Raw genomic sequence first — 24,517 nt, forward strand, 5'->3', positions numbered from 1 at the left:
CAGTGCTTTTGGATCCACTGGATGAGCTGCAATCTTGCATGTATGCTGAGGTATGAAATACAGCCTCATCATTTCTCTGTGGTTTCAGTGGAATGCTAGTTCTCTCAGTTGATCCTGTTTTTCCAGGTAGAGCATATTGAGTTTCAATCCCATGTCTGGAAAAACAATGTTTCTCTCAAATCTGGTAATGTCTCTAAAGTTTTGTTTTTAAAGGTTATGAGACAAACTTGATAAACTTGAAATCTGCAATGGCCAAATATTAAAAACTCATTTCTTACTGAAACAGATGGAATCTGGTCCTAGACAGTAATAGATTTGCAAGCTATGGTGAATGATTATGTTGGGAAAAGTAGCAGCACAAAATTCCTCTTTTTTGCCATTAAAAAAAAATCCAAAACCAATCTGCAATATCTTCCACGTTTAGTTTTCATAACAACCCCAAAAGAAAAAAAACCTTCACTCTTCAGTTTCCCAAACCTTTAAGGTCTCTCAAGGGGATTTTGTGATGAACTAACTTCAGATTTGGTTTGCCAGTTTCATATTTTCTCTGAGCGTAAAAAAAAAACCCTCAACATTTTAGCTCATGCAATAATGTTCCAAGGAAGCTATTTTCATTTCTTACTTTTACAGGTTATAGGAAACCTTTGATTTCTAGTATGGGAACAGTAGTATTTTGTAAAGCATCCAAACCTTTAAGAGTGCAGGACTGTACTTTGCATCATGGCCTGATCCAAATACAAGCATATAGAGTTTCTGGAAGCAGTACCTCCAGAATGGCAGTTTCTCTCCTTGGCTTTTCCCATCTTCTGTAATCATTTTAGCATTGAAAATAGGGGATGTCAAATCCCTTGAAGGGATATGGGAAGAGGCTGGATACCCTTTCAATCACAATTCCTTTCAGAAAAAAACAAAACAAAACAAAAAACCAAAAAACCCAGAAGATGCCGCTGAAGGCTGAACCATTTTATAATGAAAATCCAGGGAACTGAAAACAGCTCAAATTGTGTGGGCTAAGAAAATGACATCATAGCTCTGTAAAGTTGCTTTTAAAAAATGAGGAAATGGGAGGCTGAATTCAGATGTTTACACCTCTTTAATCCCATTTGTTTGTTGGTTTTGGTTTTGTTTTTTTTAAAGTCGATGTTAGTCAAGAGGTAGCGTGGAGGAGAACATTTGAGCTTCTCCCTTCTTTTGGAGCGCCAAAGCCAATAATAATCATGGCATCTTGTAATGTTTGGCAGAAAGGTGTCTGATAGATGTAGTAAATCTTGCATTTGACGTGGTGTAGAAATTCAGAAGTTAGCACATAGTTTTCCTGTTAGTTTACTGCATGATGACACTGATGCAAAAGAGTGGAGTGCAAGGGTGTGATGACACGAAGACTAAGGCTGTGTCAGAACTATCAGTTTTGTTTAATGTCCTAGTCAAAGGTTGTGCTTTATTCAATATGAATAGAAAGGAGAGGCTGCTAGTTCTTACATCCACTATAAACTTCTTTAAAACTTGGAAATGTTGCACCAGTCAAAAATATTACCACCATTTAAAATGTGCACAGTGCTTTGATGATAAAAAGTGTTCCATAAATACTATGTTCTATTTTTTCCACTGTTAGACTTCACACATCAGCTATTACAAGAACTAAGAACCAAAAGCAGTTAAGCTCAAGAAGTACTAATAATACTAATAACACTTTCCACTTCACTCATGCCTATGCCCAAAACTATTCAAATCTTTTACAAACACAAGGAAAAGGTTACTCTAAAAGTTTTAAAGTAAGATTATCCATACTTATAAACCAGAGAAATTAAGGCACAGGAAAAAGAAAAAAGGTTACACTTTAAAATATGCTTAGACATTTAAATTTTACTGATCTCAATTTTACATTGCATTAGGCCTTTGGGGTATAAAGGCACTGGACTGGCTTGCTCAAGGAAAAGAAAATTCTCCTCTTGCTTTATAATATTTCTTGTTTCTGGCAAGACCTAACAAAGAGGGCAAAAGCTTTTGTGGGTTGGTTTTGGGTTTGATGGTGGGTTTGTTTGTTTTAATCTGATAATTTTCTGCAGAAGTTTTCTGAGAGAAGGTGATTTGGTTGTCCCAGAAGTGGCAGTGGTAGTCTGCTATTGACAACCTAAGAGCTATAAATAAGACATCAGGATTATGGGCAGAGGTGATTGCTTTTCTTGATGGAATCAGGAGTTGCAGGGATAGAGACACACTTCTAAATCCTGAGTAAAAGCTCACGTGCCACAAGACCTGCCAGTTTGTGGTGGGTTTACCTTTGCCGGCTGCCAGACACCCATCCAGAGGCTCTTTTACTCCCCCTTCTCAACAAAAATGGGGTGGAAAATAAGGTGGAAAAGCTCGTGGGTCAAGGTAAAGGTAGGGTGATCATTTAGCAATTACCTTCACAGGCAAAACCAGACTCCACATGGGAAAAATAACTACCAGTTAAAATAAGTTGGCATAGTGAGAATGTAGGGGGAATTATGACAATACCCACCCTTCTTCACCCTGCCTTTTTCTCAGGCTCAGTTTTACTCTTCTGTTCCTGCTGCTGCCTCCTATCCCTGTTGGCACAGGGAGGTTGGGTGTTCTCCCTCTCCAGCTCCTCATGCTCATCCTCTGCTCTGGTGTAGGCCACAGTTCCTTCAGGACATCTCCACCTCCTCCAGCATGGGTTTCTTCACAGATCCTGTCCCACACTTGCTCCAGGTGGGCTCTCCAGGGGCTAAGAGGAGCCTCCTCACCCTCCTCCTGCTCTCTCCCAGTGCTCACAGGCAGTTTCTCACTTTTTGCCCTCACTCCCAGGCAGCGTTTTGCTCTTTCCAAGATCCATTTTCCCAGAGGCAGCGCCGCCTTGGCTGCAGGGCGCAGCTGGGCCCTGAAGCGTGTGGGTGGCCGGGAGCCAGCCGGGAATGGCTGAGTATGGCTGTGTATGGCGGGGTACAGCCCCAGCCTCACCTGCCAGGGGCTGCCCTGCACTGCCAGCACCTGGACACCTGCCCCCGGGTGCTTTGTCCCCTTCCAGCTCTCCCAGTTGGTCCAGCGTCTTTCCCAGAGCTGCCTCTTCACTATCTGAGAAGGCTGCAGAGGTATGCAGTGTTTTGAGCTGAGAAAATCAAACCATCAATTTTTGGAGTCCCTGGTCTCATATCCTTGCTCCCTGACCACCTGAGGGGACCAGGCTGTCCTGGGACTTTGTGGCTGGTGGTGCAGAGGTCCTTATTTTCTGGCAGACAAGCTGTATTTCTTCAAGATTTCAAAGCCAATTATCCTGTGAGTGTCTCCACTGACTTTAGCTTTGTTTTGCTATGTGTTTTGGGTTTTTTCTGGAGGGGATCCAGCAGCAAGAGAGCAGCTTTTATGGCTTCAGACATGGTGGTCCCTGACCAGAGCTATTCAGAGCAGAGGGGTCCCCTCTCAGGGACCTTTCACCCATGGCTCCTGGCCACCCGGAGGGGTCTGTGGGGTCTCATTTTGTGCCTCTGCGTCCTGAGAGATCTGCATGGGTAGGACACCCTCTGCATGCTCTGAATGCCTCACTGTTCCTAGTGCACCCCATGTGGGGTAGGAGCTGGGTGGACGAATAATAGAAACGTGGCAGAGGGGCTCAGCTCTGTGCCTGGATTTAGCACTGGGGCTGAACCGTGCCTCCTGCACAGGGACAGAACGGGGAGGGCGTTTTGTGTGGCACACAAACAAAAGCCAGGCAGCAGGCAGAAGGCTGTCCAGCAGCTCAGGCAGACTGTGTGAAAAACAGGCTCATTTTTGGACCTGTTCTCTCAGAAGTGAACAGGGATTGTGCACATCTGTGTACTGCCAGGGGCAGATCTCTCCTTACTGTAGTGGAGTTCGCTGTTGTTGTGAAAATAATCAGTTAACAAATATCACAACTGACAATGCACCTTTACATCCCATCAGCCACAGATACCTTCCACTGGTCCATACAATGAAAACCCATCAGAAATAATAGGAAGAAGCACAGTTATTGTTAGGATAGAATAGCTCAGTGTTCACAGAATATTCAATGAGGGATCAACTTCTGAAGAGGAGTTAATAAGCAGCCACACTTGAATATCTGATGTTTATGAAGGGGAGAAATGTACATGGAAAAGTACATTATGGCTAAAAACCTACTTGATCTGGCCGAAACAAAACCTAGCCTTCATCTCTTATGTAGAAGCAAGTCTACCAGGGCCCAGAAACAAAGATTTGTCTTTGAGGAGTGATCTGAAAGATAAGTAATATGTCAAATGAAAGAAAATGCAGTTTCTGCTCTTTGGGGAAAGAGGGTAAAGGGGGAAAGAAAAAAAAAAGAAAAACCTCACATTTAAACTCCTCAGTTGTTGGTTTTTTTTTTTTTTTTTTTTTCCTAGCTGTAGCTATAGCCTCTTTCCTTTGATTTGTCATGATTCAAATTCATACAAAAAGATTTATTTCAAATAAGCCCCTTTAACTGTAGGGGCAGATATTTTTTTCTCCTAAAGCCTTTTGTAAGAACAAAGTAACCACTTGTCACACACGGTGACTAATGAGAGTTTAGTGTGGGTTTTAGTGTTCATTCATACGCTTTGTGTTCAGCTAGTCGTAAGTTAAATCTTTAGAAATCACACCGCAGGAATCCTTCTCTTAGGAGTGGGGGCGGGAGGCAAATCTGTCGAGATATTGAGAGCTGGTGAGCGGAAACTGCTCTTTTCAGGCTTCCTAATCGGCGGCACAGGAAATAAACACATGCAGGAAGTCATTTGGCCTTTTCTTGAACTTAAAGTTTATACAGCAATTGATAACTGAGGCAAACTTTGTGTACTTAAACTTTTGAAAATTAAATTAAATGAAGAGGGCATGTTCAGCCCATGCCAGCATGGCCTGTAGTTTCTGCAAGCAGCTGGTATAAATACAGTACTAAAAATTGGAAAGACTACAGCGTATGTATTTTTGCAGCTACAATGTGTCCTTGAAACCTTTTTGTATGTCTTCTCTCTGTCCTCTTTTCCTTCCATTTCTCTAATTCTCTCCCAATGAAACTGAGCTGAAGCATTGAAATCAAACTGAAAGTCATGTTTATGAAGCTGTTTTCCATGCTTCTGCACCAGACTCTGCTCTTTCATCCTTTCCCTGACCTTCTCATTTATCTTGTAAGCACTTCAAGGTAAGAATGGTCTTGGATCATGTGAAACACCTTGTTTGATGGTGGCCCATATTGATATTTGGTTAATGCTATATGTATGATGTATAAAAGTTGTCTTTGAAAGGAGGGTAAAAATAAATGAAGTGTCATTCTTGAGTCTAGCTTTTGAAATTAATAGCATCAATTTGCTAACAGGGACGTTTATAAGCATTTCTAAGAAATATTATTTGTGTTCGTATTTCTCGAGCTTTCACTGTACAAACACGGTCACTGTAAATTTAATGCTCTAAAGAGAATAGGTTTAGTTTTATAATAACCACAATTAGCTGGGGTAAATTTGCATGGGAAATTTAGAACACCTTTGCCAATAAAAAGAAAGCAAGCAAAACCCAAATGAAGAGCAGAATATGGAATAAAAAGTACATTTGCATGTCTTTGAAGACCAACCTAAATACCTGCTAAAAATGCATCCACTCCTATGCATCTTCTACTCTTTTGAAAATGGATTCTTTTTTGCTGCCCTAATAAACCACCCCTAACAGTGCAGATGTTTATTAGGAATATTTTTCATAAAACAAGGACTAGAAGCAGAAAGCTACAATTAAAGTAAAATGAGAGGAGGACAGAAAGAATGCATCTGACTTACATATCTGTAGTCCAGATTACTTTCAGATTAAATCATTGAACTAAAAAAAAAAAATCAAGATTTTAGATTTTTTTTTCTAAGTAATTAGAATGTCATGAAATTTTATAGTGTGCTTAGAAGATTGCACATTTGATATGTAGCTTTGAGATGGCTCAGCCTTAGCTAGCTACTAGATGGGATTTCAAGTCTTCAAGAAATAGATCTAAACATTGGCCCCAAACTGACATTTACTGTAAAATGGCCATAACTGATCAGTTGTTCAATAAATGTCAATATAATAAAAAGATATGGAAGTTTCTACAATTAATCTTGGGATTGTACTTTCTACACATTTTCAGAACATCCCCTTACTTCTATCACTTATTGATTGTCCATTTGATTTATATCCCAGCCTGAAGTCTAACAGTCATCAGTCTTCCTTTTGGGCACTACAGTGACACAGCTCTTTCACTGGTATCTTTGATGGAATCCATTTTTTGCTTTTCCCAGCTCCTTACTGGAAACATTCAAGTTAGCTCCAGACCATGTGGCATTATATGTATGCACAATGATGATTTATAGCTGCATTATTATATGGCTGTATTCTACCCTAAAAGCTATTTTTACGTTGCATTTCTTTCTTTTTTGATAGTCCAGCTCCACAGTGAGAACGTACCAAAACAGTAAATCGAGAGTGACCATGAGCCCTGGCTTTAGCTCCCAGTGGAATAGCAGCCAACCTGCTTGGAATACATACACCTTTCCAAGAGCAAGCTTGCACTACCAGTCTCATGCTAGCTACACCTACTGTGCTGGACATCCTGCTGTAAGTAATGCAAACCTTTTCTGCAATTACCTGAATGAGTTCTGTGCTTCCCTGGGAGGTGGAGGCACTCAGGGGCTGATGATTCAGCACCCTTCTCCAGCAGTCTTTATGTCCCATGCCAGACCAAACAGCTCACATATACTAACCAAACTCTAAAAAAAATATTAGAATGAGTCTTAGACATAAGCAAATGTGAAAGCTTTATGCCTCAGTAAAAATATATATTTTTTTGTGCATTTAGCATTCTTTCTCCTTGCATGAAATTATTGTTGTTTGCCTGTGTTTTGGTGTCAGAAACATAGTTTGAAAAGCAGTATTACAGATGGCCTCATTTCTGTTTCTGGTGAGCCTGTAAGATGAATCAATTATTCTTTCTATTTCAGACTTTTTAAATTGTGTGGATTAGTCAGAGAAGAAGAGCATCTCTTCTCATCATTAGATTTGTTTTGACTCACTGCTTTATCATTAATGTGATCAGTGGTGAACATGCAATCTTGTTGCTAAGCAAAGACTACTGGTCTTCTATAATTGAGTGAACTGGTGGCCAAAAAGAATGTGGAAGGGTGGCTCAGTGTTGTTGTGTGTTTTAATTTGACAGTCATGAAAGGGTCACAACTGTAGGCTAATGGTGAATTTTGTCATATTGGTATTGTTGACTGCTTATAGCAGAGCCCTTTCATTCATGTAGTTTCTGGTTTTGAAAGACCCCAAGAGAGTTAATGGGGGAAAATCTCAGTACTGTAAGCAATCTTCCTTTCTTCCCCACTCCACACTTCGTTGTTTTAATGTTTGGATTTGAACTTAGCTTTGGACATTTGGTTATAGAACTTCTTAAAAGACACAGCATCTTAACCTCCTGCGGTGCGTATGTAATGAAATTTTGCCATCCTATAGTGAATTCCAGTAGGGAAATGGGAAAGTGCAGCTTTTGGTAAAGAATGAAAATTGTGCTGTGCAGTCTTATTGCAAGATCTTTGTGATTTGATTTAGATTTGCTATCTTACCTGCCAGCAGACTTCTGGCTAGAAGTTTGGGTTGAAATTGTCTCAAACATTAACATGGTAATTGAAATAAAGGGGAGGAATAAATTTGTAAAATCTTACTTTTTTCTGGGATGATGAGTTCTCAGAATAAATTAAACATCCCTATGGATTCTTCTGTTTGCTCACTTCCATTATGGTGTCATTGAAAATGATAAAAACTGTTGTGAAGAAATAAAAAGTATTTGACATCACAAGGGCACAGATATTTTCCTTGTTTAGAATGATGGCTCAAAAAGAATCCCATGACAGCTTAATTTATCTTAAACTGTGGATATTCAAATCATTAACTGCTCCTTAACTTTGATCAGTTAGAATAAACACTATCCCCTCTGTGACTCAAGCTTTGACTCCGCTTAGCAAAAGAGCATACAAGAAGAATGCTGTGCTTCCTGGAAGAGAGCTTAAAATTTAAATTGAAATTTCAGTCTTTTCAAGCTAATTCCACAGTTCCTTTTTTTTTGTTCAGACTAAAGAAGGGTAGCTCCACTAGAATTGTAGTACATTATCTGTAGGTTGTACACATACAATCTGTACAATATTTGTTTTCATTGAGCATCTTAATATGTAGTCACTGGAAATGATACATCAGTCTGGAAGTTGATTTATCTGATTGCTGGAAAGCCGAGATTTTAGAATGTGCAGAATTGCACAAACCTTTGTGCAGATTGCCCTGCCCTCAGTGTCCCTGGGTTCAAACATTTGCAAAACTTGACACATTTCTTGGTTCTGGCTCATCTGAGGAGCTGTTGCAGTGCTACTCAGCAGAGATTGGACAGATTTCTTAAGCCGGTGGTAAGAAGCTGTAGCAGGTTAGTTGCCATTGCAGTGCCTACCACTGTGATCACACGCTTTTTCCATACCTTCCCTACTTCTGTATTCTCTAAGGGAGTCCATAAGCAGGGCCTGGGCAAGGCACTCCAGGAAATTCAGCTGCAGCATCAAATAAATTTCAAGTTTCCAAGAGAAAAAAAAAGCCTTAATATTTGGTTGGATATCTGTTTCATTGTATATGATAAAGTTATACTTAGTCTGGTTCTTGTTTCTCACTTGGATTTGTTTAATCTGTGGCTCAAACCAACCTTTTTATGGTAAATTAAAATAATAAAAGCTGGATACAGGGGACTTCCTTTATTTGTGAATCTTTCCAGTATTATGTGCTCAACTGGATACCTACTTTACTTCAGAGGATTTTATTTGCCCTCATCTGACACAGGTTCAGCAGAACAACTTGTAGGTTGTAGAGCTGTATGAAGCTGTTTCTGCAAAACCTCCCACATAGAATATGTCTAAAGATCATTGCAGTTCCTTGACACTTTGGAGGCTAACAAACTTACAAGCACTGTGCAAGTTCAAGGCAGACAAATGTCAGGGAGTTGGATCTACCCTTGGAGTACTTAAAGATATTAGTCCCTGAAGACAGTGCCAAGACAAAAGCTTTGGATTTCTCTACTGTTTGGAGAAAAGCTGAAGGAGACAAAAAAAGATTAATTTTAATGGGGCCAAATGTAACTGAAAAAGAAAAAAATCAATTCTCTAATTCTTTTTTCTTTTAAATCTAAATGAAAGAAAAAATATCTTACACAGTGCAGTGTTAAGAGACCTTTATGACTCTGGCTGGTCCTGAGCATGTCAGAGCCAAAGGTGGGGTTTTTATTTTGTTTTAAGTGAGAGCACCCTTGGCATCTCTCTTCCATAGTACTGCAACCATTGATTAAAAACAGTCTTTCCACCCTAGGAGAGAAAGGAACAGGAAGTTTGTTTAAACAGGGTAATTTTTCAGCTCTTGAATTATCTAAGGGAAAAACAGACTTCATACTAACCTAGTCAACAGTGCAATGCAGTTTTTGAACAAACAAGAAGGTGCTAATTTCTAGCTATACTGGGAAGCAGGATACCCCGCAGGATCTGTGTACACTAATATAAATGATAATGTGGTAGATGGTCCTTACATAGTAAATTATTTTTGATATTGGGAGCTTGAAATTCTTCTGGCATTCACACTCAGAGGCTTACAGCCAGAAAAATATAGCATGTATTGCTCAGAATAGGAAAAGACACCTAGTCATGTTTTTCTCTTGAACTTTCTTCACACAGGAAGATAAAAAATAGACAAAGTAATCCTGATTATTCCTGCTGGGCAAGATAGGAACCTTTTCATGATAGTGTCCTTTGAGCACTTTCACATCTACACTGGCTTCCTACTCATGCTTTTTCAAAAGTCTTAAAGACTCACTTCATTTCCTTTTCTCCACATTTTGCTGGAAGGATGATAGAATTTCACAGATCTTCAGAAATCTTGTTCATTGAATTAACTCTAACAAATGAACTACTTAGACTGTACTGTTGTTTTAAAGGAATTAATCTGTCAAGTGAGAAAACAAACACAGATCTCATCAGCTTTGGAGTATTCCAGCTGAAATTGTAAGGGAGTCTTATGCCTTTCTTGGATATTCATGTAGCAGTCTCAGATACCTGCCATGCTCACCTTTGTAAAAGTCAGTCCTTACTTATGAAGGAATTTGGCCATGTGATCCTCTCTGACAGAGCAGACAGAACTGCTACAGAGTGTTTTACCCTGCAGGGTTTGAAACCTTTGTTGTACGCCCGTGGGGTGGTGAATTTAGCTGTGTGTATTAATTTCTCCATGTGCATACATCTCTGTAGCATGCACAATGTCTTTGAAATCCTTATCTAGATACCCAACCCAGCGTGTGTAAGACTTTCAGCTAGAATCTATTCTGCACTCTAACAGGATTTGGTCATGCTCCACTAGATCAGTGACAGCCTTCAAAGCATGATTGGTTAAATCTGTAGAGTTATTATTTGGAGCTCTACACATAATGTTTACAAGCTGTTACATCTGAGATGTCATATACGGATCAGACAATCAGTTTGCATAGCAGTCCCCATTCCAACAGTCTGTCCCCAGACTTCTTTCTACTGCTTCTTTAAATGCGTGATTGCTTCTGAAATTATGCTGTTAGTTGGAATGTGAAAAGCAGAATTTAAAAAAAAGTGATGCAGAGTGCTATGAGACACTACTGGCATTCTTCCACTCAATTTTGCAAGCCCTAGTAGGATCTCAAATCTTTAATCTTAGAAACCTTAAGACCCAGTAGAAGGAGCTGTAACTCCTTTTACACATTTCCACTGACAATCCTTGGATAGAAAAGCAGAAAGGGAGCAAGGCTGTCACTGTAGACAAGTCTAATGGAAGGGCTTACTCACTGTCAGCATGACTATGCAGAGTCCATCGGAAAAATTTCCAGTTCCAGGTAGGTAAGCCTCATTGCTGATGACAGAACTGCCGGACTGCAGCATTGCACAGCTGTAATGCTTTATGTAAACTGACTGTTCTGATCATTACCACACAAATTGGATTAACATCTGTAGTGAGCTCTCAGTGATTGATTGCTTAAACAACTTATTTTGTATACATTTATAAAATTAGAAAACCTGCCATTTTTATGGGATTAAATAATACAATGTTTAGGAACCACCTGGGGGTGTGAGATACAATTATCAATTTATATGTATACATATATATAATGGCTAAGTTATTAGTTTTAAGTGTATATATATACATTTATATATATATATATATATATATATATAACACAGAGCAAGCTTTTGGCTAAAATCTTTGCAGAATGATGTAGGAAGGTTCTCAGTGCAGGGCTGGAGTTGGTTATCAATTTTCTGATGTGATCCTTTTCTCTGAAATGTAAACCTAATTAGGGAACGCATTTTTGTAAGTGAAATATTCTACTCAAAGTTGGTTCTATAACAACAAAATAAGACTGGCAGAAGCAATTTACTGATGCATACCAAATTCACCCATCATACCAAATATGATATGACCATAAATTATAATGTAATGTTTTAAGAAGCATCTTTCTTTAAATTCAGGAAGTATGCAATATATAGCATGAGTGTCCTGTTCCAAACAGACCTTTATTTCTCTTGAAATATAAGTAGAAAAGATCAGCGAACAAGTTTGGTTTGTGTTTTTTTAATACTAAGATCTTTCCAGTGAGTAATTCTGTTGCACCTCTCCTTAGAGAGAAAGTGCAAAGAGTGAAATGCTTATGCAGTATAATCCTGTCATCACTAATTTCCGAGATATCTGTTTAAACAAAAGCTGTCACTTTCTGATCTGACTTGAGCCTCCTGCCTGATTCATTTTGTAATGTCACGAACAGTGGATTGTGGATTCGTGGAGTAGAGCTGGTCTGATTAGAGAGGAAGAAACTTCTTTTTACACATGCACATCCTTATAATCAGCAGTGATGGGAATGGAAATAAATAGTACAGTAGGCATGAATTGGAAGTGTCTCTCTAAGAACCTCTCAATTACACTTGCAGTTCTGAAGTCTTGGCTTTCTCTGTCCTTGGTGTTAACCCTTTCTTACCTTCATAGGCCTTTCATGTGAGATTGCTCCCTACCATTCTCTAGCCAGTATTTCTTTGGTGCTACTGGCCCTTGTCATTATAATGGCCACAGATGAAAAAAAAGTGGAAATGGGCCCAAGAAATTATATGCTGTTGAAGGACCATCGAGCAAAATATCTGCCAGATGTCACTTTGGTCACAGTCTTACAGTAAATAAAGTGTAAAGGATGTGTTTTGATATTCTAAAGCTGGCAACAGCCCCAGCTTTCCCCCATTAATAAATCTGGGGAAAGATCAAGCACTGGCTGGAAAGAAGTAGGAAAGAGAGCTCCAGCCAGAAGTAAAAGAGAAGTGTATCACTAGAAACTGTTTTATGTAGTTGTTGACATGTTCCTCGTGAAATCCTGCAAGAACAAGTGAGAGTATAAAATGAAGAGGCAGTCATTAAAGTGGGAATCAAGAGGATGACATCTCCATTGCTAGGTACAGTTGTGCTGTAAGAGAGAAGCTGTGTCAGTTAGGAGAAAAGTAATGAAGGATTGTGGAGAAAGGAATATTTTTAATTGACGAGATGTAGCTATCAGGTGCAATGAGTAGCTTAGTGATCAGCTGCAAATCCATATGCTAACTGCTGACATAAATTATTTATTCTGTTTATCTATTACCTCCATCTACAGGAACAGAACCTCAAAAACATGAACTTATTAGGCCGTTAATGTAAAACACATTTTCACTGTGGCTTGGCTTCTTTGGAGAAGAGAGGGTGGAAATTTCAAACCCCCAAACAAATATATCTCTTAATTAACTTTTCTCACCATCTGTGCTTACTTATAGCTGAGGCAAGCGGTACCAGTGACTTGTGAGATTGCTTTCAATGCTGCCTCTTTAGGCCAGCTTTTCAAAGCAGCAATCACATGCAGTTAATTCTGATCAGATCAGCTTATCAGCTCAGTTCATTGTAGTGCTTTCATAATAATTTGTGTGTGACAGCCCATTAAAACTTGGCCAGGCCTTAAAAAAAAAAATAAATCACAAAATCCACCAATGGGTTTTACATTCCGCCTTTGAGTTACCCAGCATATTCGTTTTGTGTATTAAGCTTTCAAATGGAACTTTAGTGAAGGGTTGTAGGGAAAAGTCAGCAGCAATATAGAACTCTAGCCAAAGTAGTTAAACTGTATTTTACCTCAAAGAGTAGTTTTATTTAAAAACGTGTACATGATGCTGTAATAATTGTGTTAAATGCTGCCTGTGGCTCTGCTTGGCTCCTGCAAAGGGACAGTGCTGTGGATGGTGCCTGCCAGATCTGTGGAGTGAGTGAAAGGCCACTGCCCAGTGGTGGCTCAGGTTGGCCTAGTGAGTTTTTCTGTTCTGGAGTATTTTTGGTGGATGGTAATTACAATTTGAAGTTGAATGCCCTGCTCCAAAAGGGCAGTGCCTCTCAGAGGGGAGGGAGAGCACTGATAACACAAAACCCTTCAACTGACTTGCAACAAATATTTTTCAGAAAGTCTGGGGAAATGAAGAAGTTCCATGTAAGTGAGCTTAGAAATGTTTGGTTTCAGAATGTTGGTTTTTTAATTTGTAAGTGTTGTTTTAATGTTATTTTTTCCAGCACCCTCTACTCATTTACACAACACACATATTATGTTTTGTCATTGTTTCTCTTAATCTTAACAGATTAATAATTTTGTAGATTGATGTTTGTTGATGCCTTTTATTGATTTGTTTCCTGTGTGTTTAACAGAAAAAAGTCAAATTTTATGCAAAAAGCACAGGACAATTTTTTTTTTCAACAATTTATGCTAGCAGGATTAGGAAAAAAGTCCCCTGTAAATAACTAGTGCCCTTATTTTTAAGAAGAAAGATTTCTTCGTTGGAAGTATAACTGAGATCTTTGAAATTACTGAAAGTACTTACACAGATATAGCCAAAGCACTTATTTATCGCTAAAATGACTGCTCCTGGAAAGTTTCTCATCACCTCCAAATGCTAATAAAGTTAACCATTTTGGAGATGGGAACTTTTTGTTTATAGACAGACTCTATGGGAAGCAAGAATTTTCTTGCTGATTCTACATTTTTTATTCTTGTGTACTCAAGTGGAAGAAGAGACGGAAAGATGGTAGTTTTAATAGACTTTAAAAACCCAAACCAGATGATGTTTTTTTCTTCCTTTCTTATTTTCTTTTTTTTAAGAGAAGAAAATTCCCTAAATTTAGACTGTAAAATAGACTTGTAGGAGGCAGAAAATACAGATCTTAGTAAATGTCTATAATTTACAGCTACAGATATATAGCCACCTATACATATCTCTAGATGCATTTCTGTCTGTGTTCATGAATGTGCGTCTATATATATATATATGTATATACACGCTTCCAGTGTTTGTTTTGGTTTTCTGCTTTAATTTAGCAAATAGGAGATGTATGGTTCTAATTTAGCTTCTCCATCTCATTTTCAGCAAGCCAGACAGGTTGTCTTTAGGATTTGTTAGTTAAGGTGATGAGTTCCTTCAGGCTCCAGAGAAAATCCTGGTATTAGGGCTTGACAGTAGATGCTACAAACTGCCAACCTGTCACATGTTTTGGAGACAGCTGACACTTTTTGAAAGATTGATTATCGCAAAAGGCCAGCAACTGTGTTGCTTTCATTTTAAATAATTAACACGCTCAGGCAACTTCCTTGTATTGCAGCCTCCAAGGGTGAAGAGTTTTGGACTAGTCTGAGCAAACACTGCTTCAAATCATTTTGCTGATGGACTCTTCTCTCTTAATTTTAATTGGGGTTATTGATTTAATATAAACCCACGCAATTCAGTGAAGGTATAAGGGATGAAACTTTCCTTTTGCCCTTAGACCTTGCCTTGGGGATTTATTTACACCAGGGATGCTATTCAGCAGCACTGTTGACAGGGAGTTCTGTTTACAAAGGGAGATGGAAGAAATGCATGTCTGTGGGAAATATTGATTTGTCAAAATTGAAATGTTCTTTTGATGACATTTCAGGTTTTTTACCCTTGATAAATTTCAAATGTTGCTTTACTGTAAATCTAAATGCTGACCAAAGATCATTTGTCCCTTGCTGATTTCTGACATGTGTTCCAGCAGTGATTTAAACACTGAGAGCACATGATCTAAAAAAGATCAAAATTCTAGAGTTCTTTGCATGCCTAATTTTTTAAGCAATCTAAATTTTCATCTTTGTCACCTTTTTCATCTTTGTCACCTTTGTTGAATGTTTGCTTTTGCTTTTATTAGCTGGGTTTCCTCTAAAAGAAACACCTGAGAGACATTGTGATCTGTGTATCAGTCTTGGGCAAGTTTTTCATTAATTTCTCTACTTTTGTCCAGTTTTAAGGTTTCTGTGGGAGAATTTCATTTTGAGGAGACTGAAGGTGTTGTGTAGAAGGTATTTCTGCATCACTCTTGAAGGAGGGAGTTGGAGTTTTTGAGAGGAAAAACAGATCCACAAAATAACAGGCTTTATTTCTGAAATCCAGGAAACAATTCATCACAGTGCTCTGTTGACTTTTTCCTTGATAAGGACTCTATTGACCTCAGATTTGTATCACAAAATACTGTAAAAGAAAGTCCCTATCACAAGGCATGTAACTAGATGGAACAGAAAATAGGAAGAGAAACAATAGCACTGAAAGAGATCCTACCCTAAGCTGTTAGAGGAAAAGAATGGCAGTAAGCTTTGGTTTTCAGTCATTCCAAGTTGATACCTTTTCTGTCAAACCTGCCTCTTTTCTGTATTTTTTCCAAGTATATAACTAGGCAGTGTTTGCTTTTGTTCTAAAACCAGTAACTATAAGGTGATAGAGGTGTTTTAGTGAAACCCAAAGGTTCTAGCTGAAAGCAGGTATGGTTAGTTATGTTCTCTGCTTTCCACCAGTGTCTCTCATCTAAGCTGTATCAGGTTCTCATTAAGGATGTCAAATACAGGCATTTGTGCTTTTGGGAAAAGAGGCTTGCTTTTTGCAAGGGCATCTCCCCTCAAGGCATCACTCCTTTGTTTCCTTTTTTCCTGCTTTTATTTTATTTGGGGGCTGTTAATATTTTAATGTAGTTTTCCATGGCATTTAACTTTTTAGCTGTAAGATGGACTGCCTGGATTTTTGCTGAAGAGACTGACAACCTTTAGGTTTCAAAAGGAGCAGAATATTTTTCCATTTATACAAATGGAGCAGAATATTTTTCCATTTATACAAATACCTTTCTTTCTTGGGTATACACTCAGCTTCCATGCAAGAGGAAAAGGATCGTAAGGGTCTGGAAATATTACAAAGGTCTTTGCAGAGATTCTCTTCAGTATTTTCACCTTTCAAGCTTTTTTCTCATCTTTTTGAGCATTAGCCCTCTGGCATGGTCAGGTGCTAGGAATTTCCTGGCACCAAAGGCAAATACTCTGTTGAGGCTCTGTCCTTCTGCCCTGGTGACCTGTCCCTGGATGCCTGCCAGCATGGCTTGCTCTGCTGAAACCAGAGCTGCTGCAGATCTCTCTGCCGGCTGCTTGCACTCAGGGAGAGCAAAACCCAGCCTTTATGTTCAGCATGGTCACAAATTCTTTACAGTTGGGCTCTGTCTTAAAGGTCTTTCCCAGCCTAAATGATACCACAAACCTGTGACACAGTGTCAAGGTTGTCAGGAAGTTCCAGCATCTTCACTTCTGCTCTGTGTGTGCTAGGTTCTCCTCCTGCATCTCTGTGTGGTCTTGGAAAAGCCATGTGGTTTTGTTTGCTCCCCCATCCTACTCTATTTCTTTGTTTGTATCCTGTGAATGAGAACATTTGCCCACAAACACTTAGATGTGTCATTGAGCTTTTTTCTTACTTTTTTTTCCTTTTTGTATTGTCAGTGATTTATTTCAAAAGTAGGATCTTTTAAACTTCTAGAAAGCACCTCAATTTTTTGCTTTGTTATTAGAGCAGTCTCTCTTTGAAGACTTCATTTTCTTCAGAAGCTGCGCTTGTAGAAATCCTCATATTGTATACAGCTGGGTGAAAGGTTGGATTGAGTTGTTTTCCTGCCAAACTATAAAGTGATTTTCTTTTTAAATCTTTCTTTCCATTTGGCTGCTGCTTAATGTCTTTTGTCTGCTTAAGGAGGACAGGTGCAATTATTCACCTCTGAGTCCTGGGAAAGAAATAGTAATTCAGCATGGTCTCTTAGAAAGGAATGTAATTCACTGCCCCACATACGGTACATTATGCAAGACAAACAGAACTGTGAAAGCTGTAGCATTGTAAAGGAGAGCATACGATGAACAATGCCTGATACCAAGTCAAGCTGTTTATCTTAATATTTTGTTTGGGAGTTGGAAAGCAAAAGAATTAATTATATATTGAAGCTTGATAGAATTGCCTTTTCAGTCTTTTAAAAATCTCTTGGCACTGCTATGTGAGGAAAAGGATGTGTTAGCATTTCCCAACTAGTTCATTGGGATGTAGATTTTAAAGCAGTGATTGTGGATCCATTGTTACTTAGATAATTTAATATTTTTTTCTTTCATTGTGATGAAAATGGGGACCAAGATTTCAGAAGTGTAGCTCAGAATCTATTTCTGAAGAGTGAAAGTTCTCACCCTTTCCTAAAAGAGCAAACCTGTCCACCACTGAGTTAAGATACTCAGGCTACATAGAGGTTTCAGCACACAGTGAATATATTCAATATGTAATTAATAACTTAATAACTAGAAGAGATCTGCTTACAGAACAAAATTCTGCATTGGGTAAACAAACAGTTTCTAGCTGTGGTCACATAGAACTGCAGAGCAGCCTTGTCCCATTATACTTATTACATGAGAATTACACAAAAGGAACAGATTTATTTTAAAGCTATTTAATTCAAATTAAAAAAAAAATCCCACTTGTGGGGCAAATAAGTTAGGTTACTGCTTGTACGTAGTAAAGTCTTTTCATTTCAGTCCCTATTTTTACTTGCTGATAAGTTTATGACACTTCTACCTTCCCAGAGAAACCTATGAGGTCTGGTGTGATGCTAAAGGGATGTTGTGTAATTTTGAACAGTCCTTTTTGCTCCTCATAGTCAACAAACTCAGATGAACTTATTCATCAAATCTTTTTCTCCCTTGAAATGCAAGACAATTGATCTATGGAATAGATACCAGTCTCTTCTGGCAGTTAGATGTTCATGCTTCCCCACTTCCTCCTGTACGCAGTTACATCAGGAACAGAGACATAAACTTGATGCTTTCCAATAGAGGGTGTCTGAAACAGGAGTTTGGTCATCTTGGCTTTTCTGAAACGTAAAATGGAGTAATTTTGTGATTCTCTGCCATGACTTATTTGGTCTCCCTCCACACCCCCCCCATACCTTCCCCCCCTCCCCTCTGCTTATTTTTTTTTTTACGAGGAGTTAACTCAAGGTAAAAGGGGCAATAGAAGGAGGATAAGCATTCAATTTGTTGTTCTTACAGCCAAGCATAGTACAGTAGGGAAACTGACTATGGAAACTGTGTCTGCTTATGGTAAGATGTATAATTCCCTTCAGAGAAAATCACTCTACTGTTTAAATCTAAAAAAAATCTCAGAATTTGGGAATAAAAGGCTGTGCTGCCATAGCAGGACTGACTGTACCACATGGCAATCAATTTGTTTTTCTTGAAATGTTAGTGAAGCCAAAAACAAACAAACAAACAAAAAAATCACATAAAAGAAAACTAAGCCTGTTAGTGTTTTTGTGATGGCTAAGTTGTATGGCTTCATGAGTAACTACTTTTTAAAGGGCAACTAGCATTGAAACCTTGTTAACTGACTAAAACAAAATTAAATTATTTGAATGACTACATCCAATTTTGATATTTTATTGTAAGATGCTCCATGTGAATAAACACCTTTTTCTAGTCTTGTTAACCTCATAAGGGGTGTCTGTGTTGGTCATGGTCCCTCTAGATAGAGTAACTGGCATGGTTGAAAACATTTTTCCTTATTTAAGACCAAAAAAAAGCAGGGGGGGAGTGTAAAGATTTTTTGCCTCTGTAAAAGGAAGAATAAACCCACACAGAAAGAAGAATGCCAGTCAGATTATATTTTGGGGAAAACAGCTAAACTGTCTGTAAACAACATGTAAAATATAAAGAAGGAGGGAAAAAACCGAAATATAATCTCCTTCAGCAAAAGAGCTAAAGGGAACTTACATTGTTAGCTATAACATTCTTAAGGACTTTTCATTTCCATATTTAAATTTGTTCTCAAAAACTCAGTACCTTGTCTCCCTTGCTCACTGAAAACCTAAGACCCAACAGAAATGTCATTCCCACTCAATGAATGCTTTTTAAACCAGCCCTATACATTTTTAGGAGTCATATGTCTAGAAGAATAAAACCATCTAATTTTACTACATCCAAAATAAAAATAGTTCATTCTATTTTAAATGACAGTGAATAAAATGGAATTGAAAAGCTGGAGTAAACAAGGCTAGTGATCACAAAGTATTAGTTGCTGGTCCAAACAGGGGACTGGAGGAGAAACTTGAGAGTCATTCTGTGCAAATTACACACTGTAAGGAGAAGCTTTTTTCTTGCTTTATACAATTCCTAAATTCCATGAGGAAAGGAAGGTTTCTTCCATGAAGTCTCTAACTACAGGGATGTTCAGTGATGGTGTTGGTACCAGCAGATCTGCAGCTGAGTGTGAGACTCCTTGCTATTGGACATTCATAATGCAGATTCCAGTCTTTATTGTTGTGCAGAATGTCTCCCACAGGTATTTCACTTTCGCTTTTGCCTCTCTAAAAGCCCCAAAATATACACTTGCAGATTCTGTCTGGAGAATACAATCAGCCAGGCTCTCATGATCAGAGGTGATGAAGTCCCACTGGCCTCCACCAAGACATTCCAGTTTGTGTTCACTGATGATCAAAAGTAGGAGGTGTTTGATGCCCATATGGACTTCTTTGTCTTTGTGTCTTTATTATCTATTGTATCAGTACACTGAAACAATGAAACCACCTGATTCAGATGGTTCTAAAGGGGAAAAATGGCTCTGAGTTTTGCCCTGACCTTGTTGCTTTGACCACATGTATACATAGTTTTATTTTCTGTCCTTATCTGGCTTTTCTTGAGATCATGGGAGAAAGGAAAACACCTTTTCCACATGAGGCAGAGATTTTTTTTTTTTTTTCCCACTATTTTCTTGGCTATGTTTCTGTTCTTTCACAGGTGCAAGAATCCCCTGCCTACCTGTGGGGATTTTAAGAAAATAATCCTTTAATATGGAAGTGTTTATGTTCTCATTAAGGGGTGAACATAACATTGATTTCCTGTACCCTCACCCAAAATCTAATTGCAAACTGTAGTGACTGGAGATAAGTCTGCCCACCAGGTTTAGTGCTGTTTTACTAGTTTAATTAGGCTTTGGGTTTAAGGTGTTTCATGAAAAGAAAAGGGCTTCTCAACAGTTGGGTTAAAAAGGCAGAGAGAAACAACAGCTGTAAGGGCACTTTCCCATGTACTTGAGCATGATTAAATGTAGCAGGGGGTTCTTCCTTCACTGAGTAAATTACCTTTGTCCCACGTGTATATTGATATAAACTTTAAACATTTGCCTTTGCAATATATCTCTTGCTGCTCAGGGTCAAGAGAGAAATTCATGAATGCTGACAGGAAATCTCTCTCCAAGTATAAGGAATAGGTGTACAGTTTCTCAGATAAACAGAAGATTCAGATTGTCAAATTCTTTGTGTGCTTACTTTTAAACAACACACATAGCAAATAAAGTGACATTTTCACCAGATTTATATTAGTGATTTAGATGCCACATCATTTCTCTACTGTCATACATAAAAAATTTCTTGAAAAATCTGCTTCTCTGTACAGATTGTTTAATCCTGCTATGGTGATTCAGAAAAAAAGACTGGTTTGGGTTATTTGTTACTATTTTAGAAGCTAAAAGATCTGAGTCTTCAAGAAACTCTACCTGACACTGCCAGATGCTACTCAAGTGAGTGTTGCATCAAGGTGCCACAGGGTTTTAATAAGAAGTGTGTAATTTTTTTTCTCATAGGGATATGAGATCATTTCATAAACTTTTAATTTTCTCTCCAAACTGTCCCATCTCTATCCATCTTAAAATATTTTTCTTCTCTGTAGCATTATGACAGATTTAAGATCCCAGCTGAAACATAAGACATAAATATATTAATATATGATCTACTTAATCCAAATGTAATTTGTTAAAATTTGTTCAAAATATTGTCTAACAGGCTAACCTATATTTTAAAATTCTCAAGATCTTATCCCTACTATCTAGATCTTATCCCTTTTATCTAGAATTACTTTAAACTATTTGGGACTGCTAAATGTTTGATATTTATTAAATAGAGTATTAATATATTTCTATACTTTATAATTTTCTAATATTGAAACAAATACAAAGTTTCCTTGGTTTAATATTAAGATGACATAAATTTGTGATGTGCTTTTCAGTCAAGCTGAAGATATTTTCTTGTACCCTGTTTTCAGAAAAACACGTCCAACAGTTATAAAGGAAGTATAATGGTTCAAACATTTAGACACTAAAACTTTTAGAGACTGAGACCAAACCAACTCTAACAAAACACCTCTGGGTGTATCCATTCAGCCCACGTCTTAGTAACAATGCTTCCCAGACTTCACAGAATCACAGAATGGGTCAGGTTGGAAGGGACCACAATGGGGTCACTTGGTCCGACCTCCCTGCTCAAGCAGGGCCATCCCAGGGCACATGGCACAGGATTGTGTCCAGGTGGTTCTTGAATATCTCCAGTAAGGGAGGCTCCACACCCTCTGAGCTTCTCTATGGAAGCAAGAACAAGGTGGCATATAGGCCTGTGAGGATGTGCCATGTGGTGACAATTCACCCCACAGAAGTCACCAACTGCCAGGAACTCCTGGCATGGCTTTCATTCCACCACCAATCTACATTGGGTCCTGAAATATCTTAAATGATCTTTACTCAACAGCAAGCTTTTTATCTCTGTTTCTGACTGGGAAGTACGTCAATGAATGTCCTTGTTCATTAACTATGCACTAGTTGTAAACATTTGTTCCATTTAGCCACTCTTTAAGCATGCTATTTCTAGCTCATGCTCTGAATGCACTATTTGATAATGATGGTGAGCAAATAACTTAGGCCATATCACTAATAATCGTCTTAACCAATCCATTGTGCAGCTGAACAGATTGAGTTAATGCAGAAGGCAGAGGGGTTTAGAAGCAGTTTCCCTATCAGAAAAGTGTAAGACCAATGTATATTGATTCAGATTTTATTAAAAAAAAAGCAAATTGCTGATCTGAACAGAAATATATGCCAGTCAGAATCAATGTTGGCCTCGATGAGATTTATTTTGTTGGAGAAAAGGATCTAATATTCAGGAGACACTTGAGCTGTGGTAGTTGTTGCGTATTGTTTATTCAGGCAGTTGAATTGTTGGGCTGAAGTAGTGAAGGTTTATTAGCCCTGCCTTGGGCATCAAACTATTAGATTTCATGTAATTTCAGCAGGTTTCTAGGAAATATTTTACACCTTCATGAGTAAATTTGAAATTTTGGCCACTGGGAAACTACATGAGCATTGTATTTTTCATACCATTTTCCAAATAGTGCTTACTTCCTTGAGACCATAATGTTTTTATTATGATAAACATTATTTGGCCCTCTGTACTGTTGGTGCTCATTTTCTTTTTAAGGAGAATATAAGAATGAGTGCTATATGAGGTGCTGCATAACTATGTTAAAAATAAAAAAGGGAGGGAATGGTGGAGAGCTGCCTCAGATGAAAAATGCCCAGTATGTCAAGGAAAATATATTCCCCAGTGTCATTTCATGCTCTGCAGGGGTCTGTTTTCTTGAGTCCAGTGCAAATGCATAATCTCAAGAAAGCCATTTTCTGCCTAATGTGAAAAAGAAGAATAAAGCAATTTTTTATTCTACTTTTATACAATCTTGTCAGAAAAGAGAGGTGGATGAAGAGTTAGAATCTTTAGAGATGCCATCAGGACTCCCTAAACACAAACCTTATCAACCCCAGTCTGAAATCATGTCAAATTTCACAAATTAAGCAAGACTGGATTCTGCTTTGGACACCTCCAAGGAAAACCCATGACACAATAGGAACTAACGTAACCAATTCCTTAAGCAGATCTCTTTTTTTCCTCTGAGTAAACAGTGATGAGATGAATATGGAGAAAGTATGCAAGCCCTCCCTTTGATTCCATGGAAGAGGTTCTCTACCAACCCTTTCACCCCTCCAGAATTAACGCTTGCTCTGACCTATTTTCATATTTTTTTATTCCTTGTGCTCTGTGCCAGAGAGCAAGCACAGAGCAACAGTGAGAGTTCATGCACCCGCCTGCAAAGACATGGAATGTGATGCAAGAACAAGCCAAGACAGGAGAATTGATCTCTTCAATATCCCAGTGGCAAGCACATAGTGTTCAGTTCCTAAATGAAGCTAAACAAAAGGTCCTGTGCCCTTTGAAATGTGGGATTATCCTTCCTTGCCTACAGCTCCCGCTCTGGAGGACCACAGGTCTCCTGTAGGTTTTGTGTGATACCTGCCAGGTCTCTGTGGTTGCTGGGGGTACTCCAGGGCATCTCAAATGGCACTAGGCAGCTATAATTAGGCAACTTGATCAAGCCCTTAGTTCCTAGGACTGCTTTGCCAAATATCTAATTTTAGCTGTCAGTGATGCCATAAGTGGACATTTCAGATGCTGCAGAAAATGAGAATTGTCACCATATGACTCACCGAATCTGCCAACCCAAATGAAGTGCTCAGCAAAGCATGAAAAATCCAAAGACCAGAACCTGCAAATGGGAGTGTACCCCTGCAAATGAACTTATTTTTGGCTACTCACTTTGCTTGCATTGGATTTTGTGTATCGAAGGGGGGAGTGATGTGCGGTAGTAAAAACAAATGAACCCAAGGAGACAAAGAAATCCCCAAACCCCAAGAACAACAAAGAGCCTTCCTGAGATTAATTACTGTAGACATTAAAATCACTGAATATTTTAGTAAATCCTAAAAGGACTCCAAATATCACTAAATGAAATCCTACAAATTATTTGCTTTTATTATAGGTCAATCTAAATCTAAAAGTTTGTAGAAAAAAATTCTTCAGCTTGGTAGTATTTTATTAAATAAAGTCTATATAAAATTGTAACATAGCAATAATTTTCCTGCAGTACTGCATGATAGTAAACTAACTTTCCAGGATGCAATTTAGGTAGTCACACTATTCATTTTAAGAAGCTGCCTTGATAGTACTCTGCTGCATCACTTCCAGACTGGACAAGTAGTAATGTTTGGAATATTTCTCAATATGGTTAGAAAATTCACCTTTCACGTCTATATCTGCTCTTAAATTCCATGAATGTAAAAATAACAGTATTCCTGCAACCGGTAAAGAAGAAGAATGCATAGTCTCTAAGAAATGGCATCTAAGAAAAATCCTCACGCTTTTCTATTGATGTAACAGTTAAAATGTTTGCATG

At 38.3% G+C, this 24,517-nt stretch overlaps 1 protein-coding gene across 5 annotated transcripts in view; it reads left to right on the forward strand.

Moving 5' to 3' along the window:
* RBMS3 (RNA binding motif single stranded interacting protein 3) overlaps window positions 1-24,517 on the forward strand; it is a 712,273-nt gene that overhangs the window by 216,141 nt on the left and 471,615 nt on the right. For all 5 annotated transcript variants that reach the window (XM_030969590.1, XM_030969580.1, XM_030969574.1 and 2 more), the window contains one exon: window positions 6,409-6,582. In XM_030969590.1, coding sequence (XP_030825450.1) covers window positions 6,409-6,582 — 174 coding nt within the window. The remainder of the gene's footprint in view (window positions 1-6,408; window positions 6,583-24,517) is intronic.

This window comes from Camarhynchus parvulus, chromosome 2, assembly GCF_901933205.1.
Source record: "Camarhynchus parvulus chromosome 2, STF_HiC, whole genome shotgun sequence".
In the NCBI taxonomy this organism is placed as follows: Eukaryota; Metazoa; Chordata; class Aves; order Passeriformes; family Thraupidae; genus Camarhynchus; species Camarhynchus parvulus.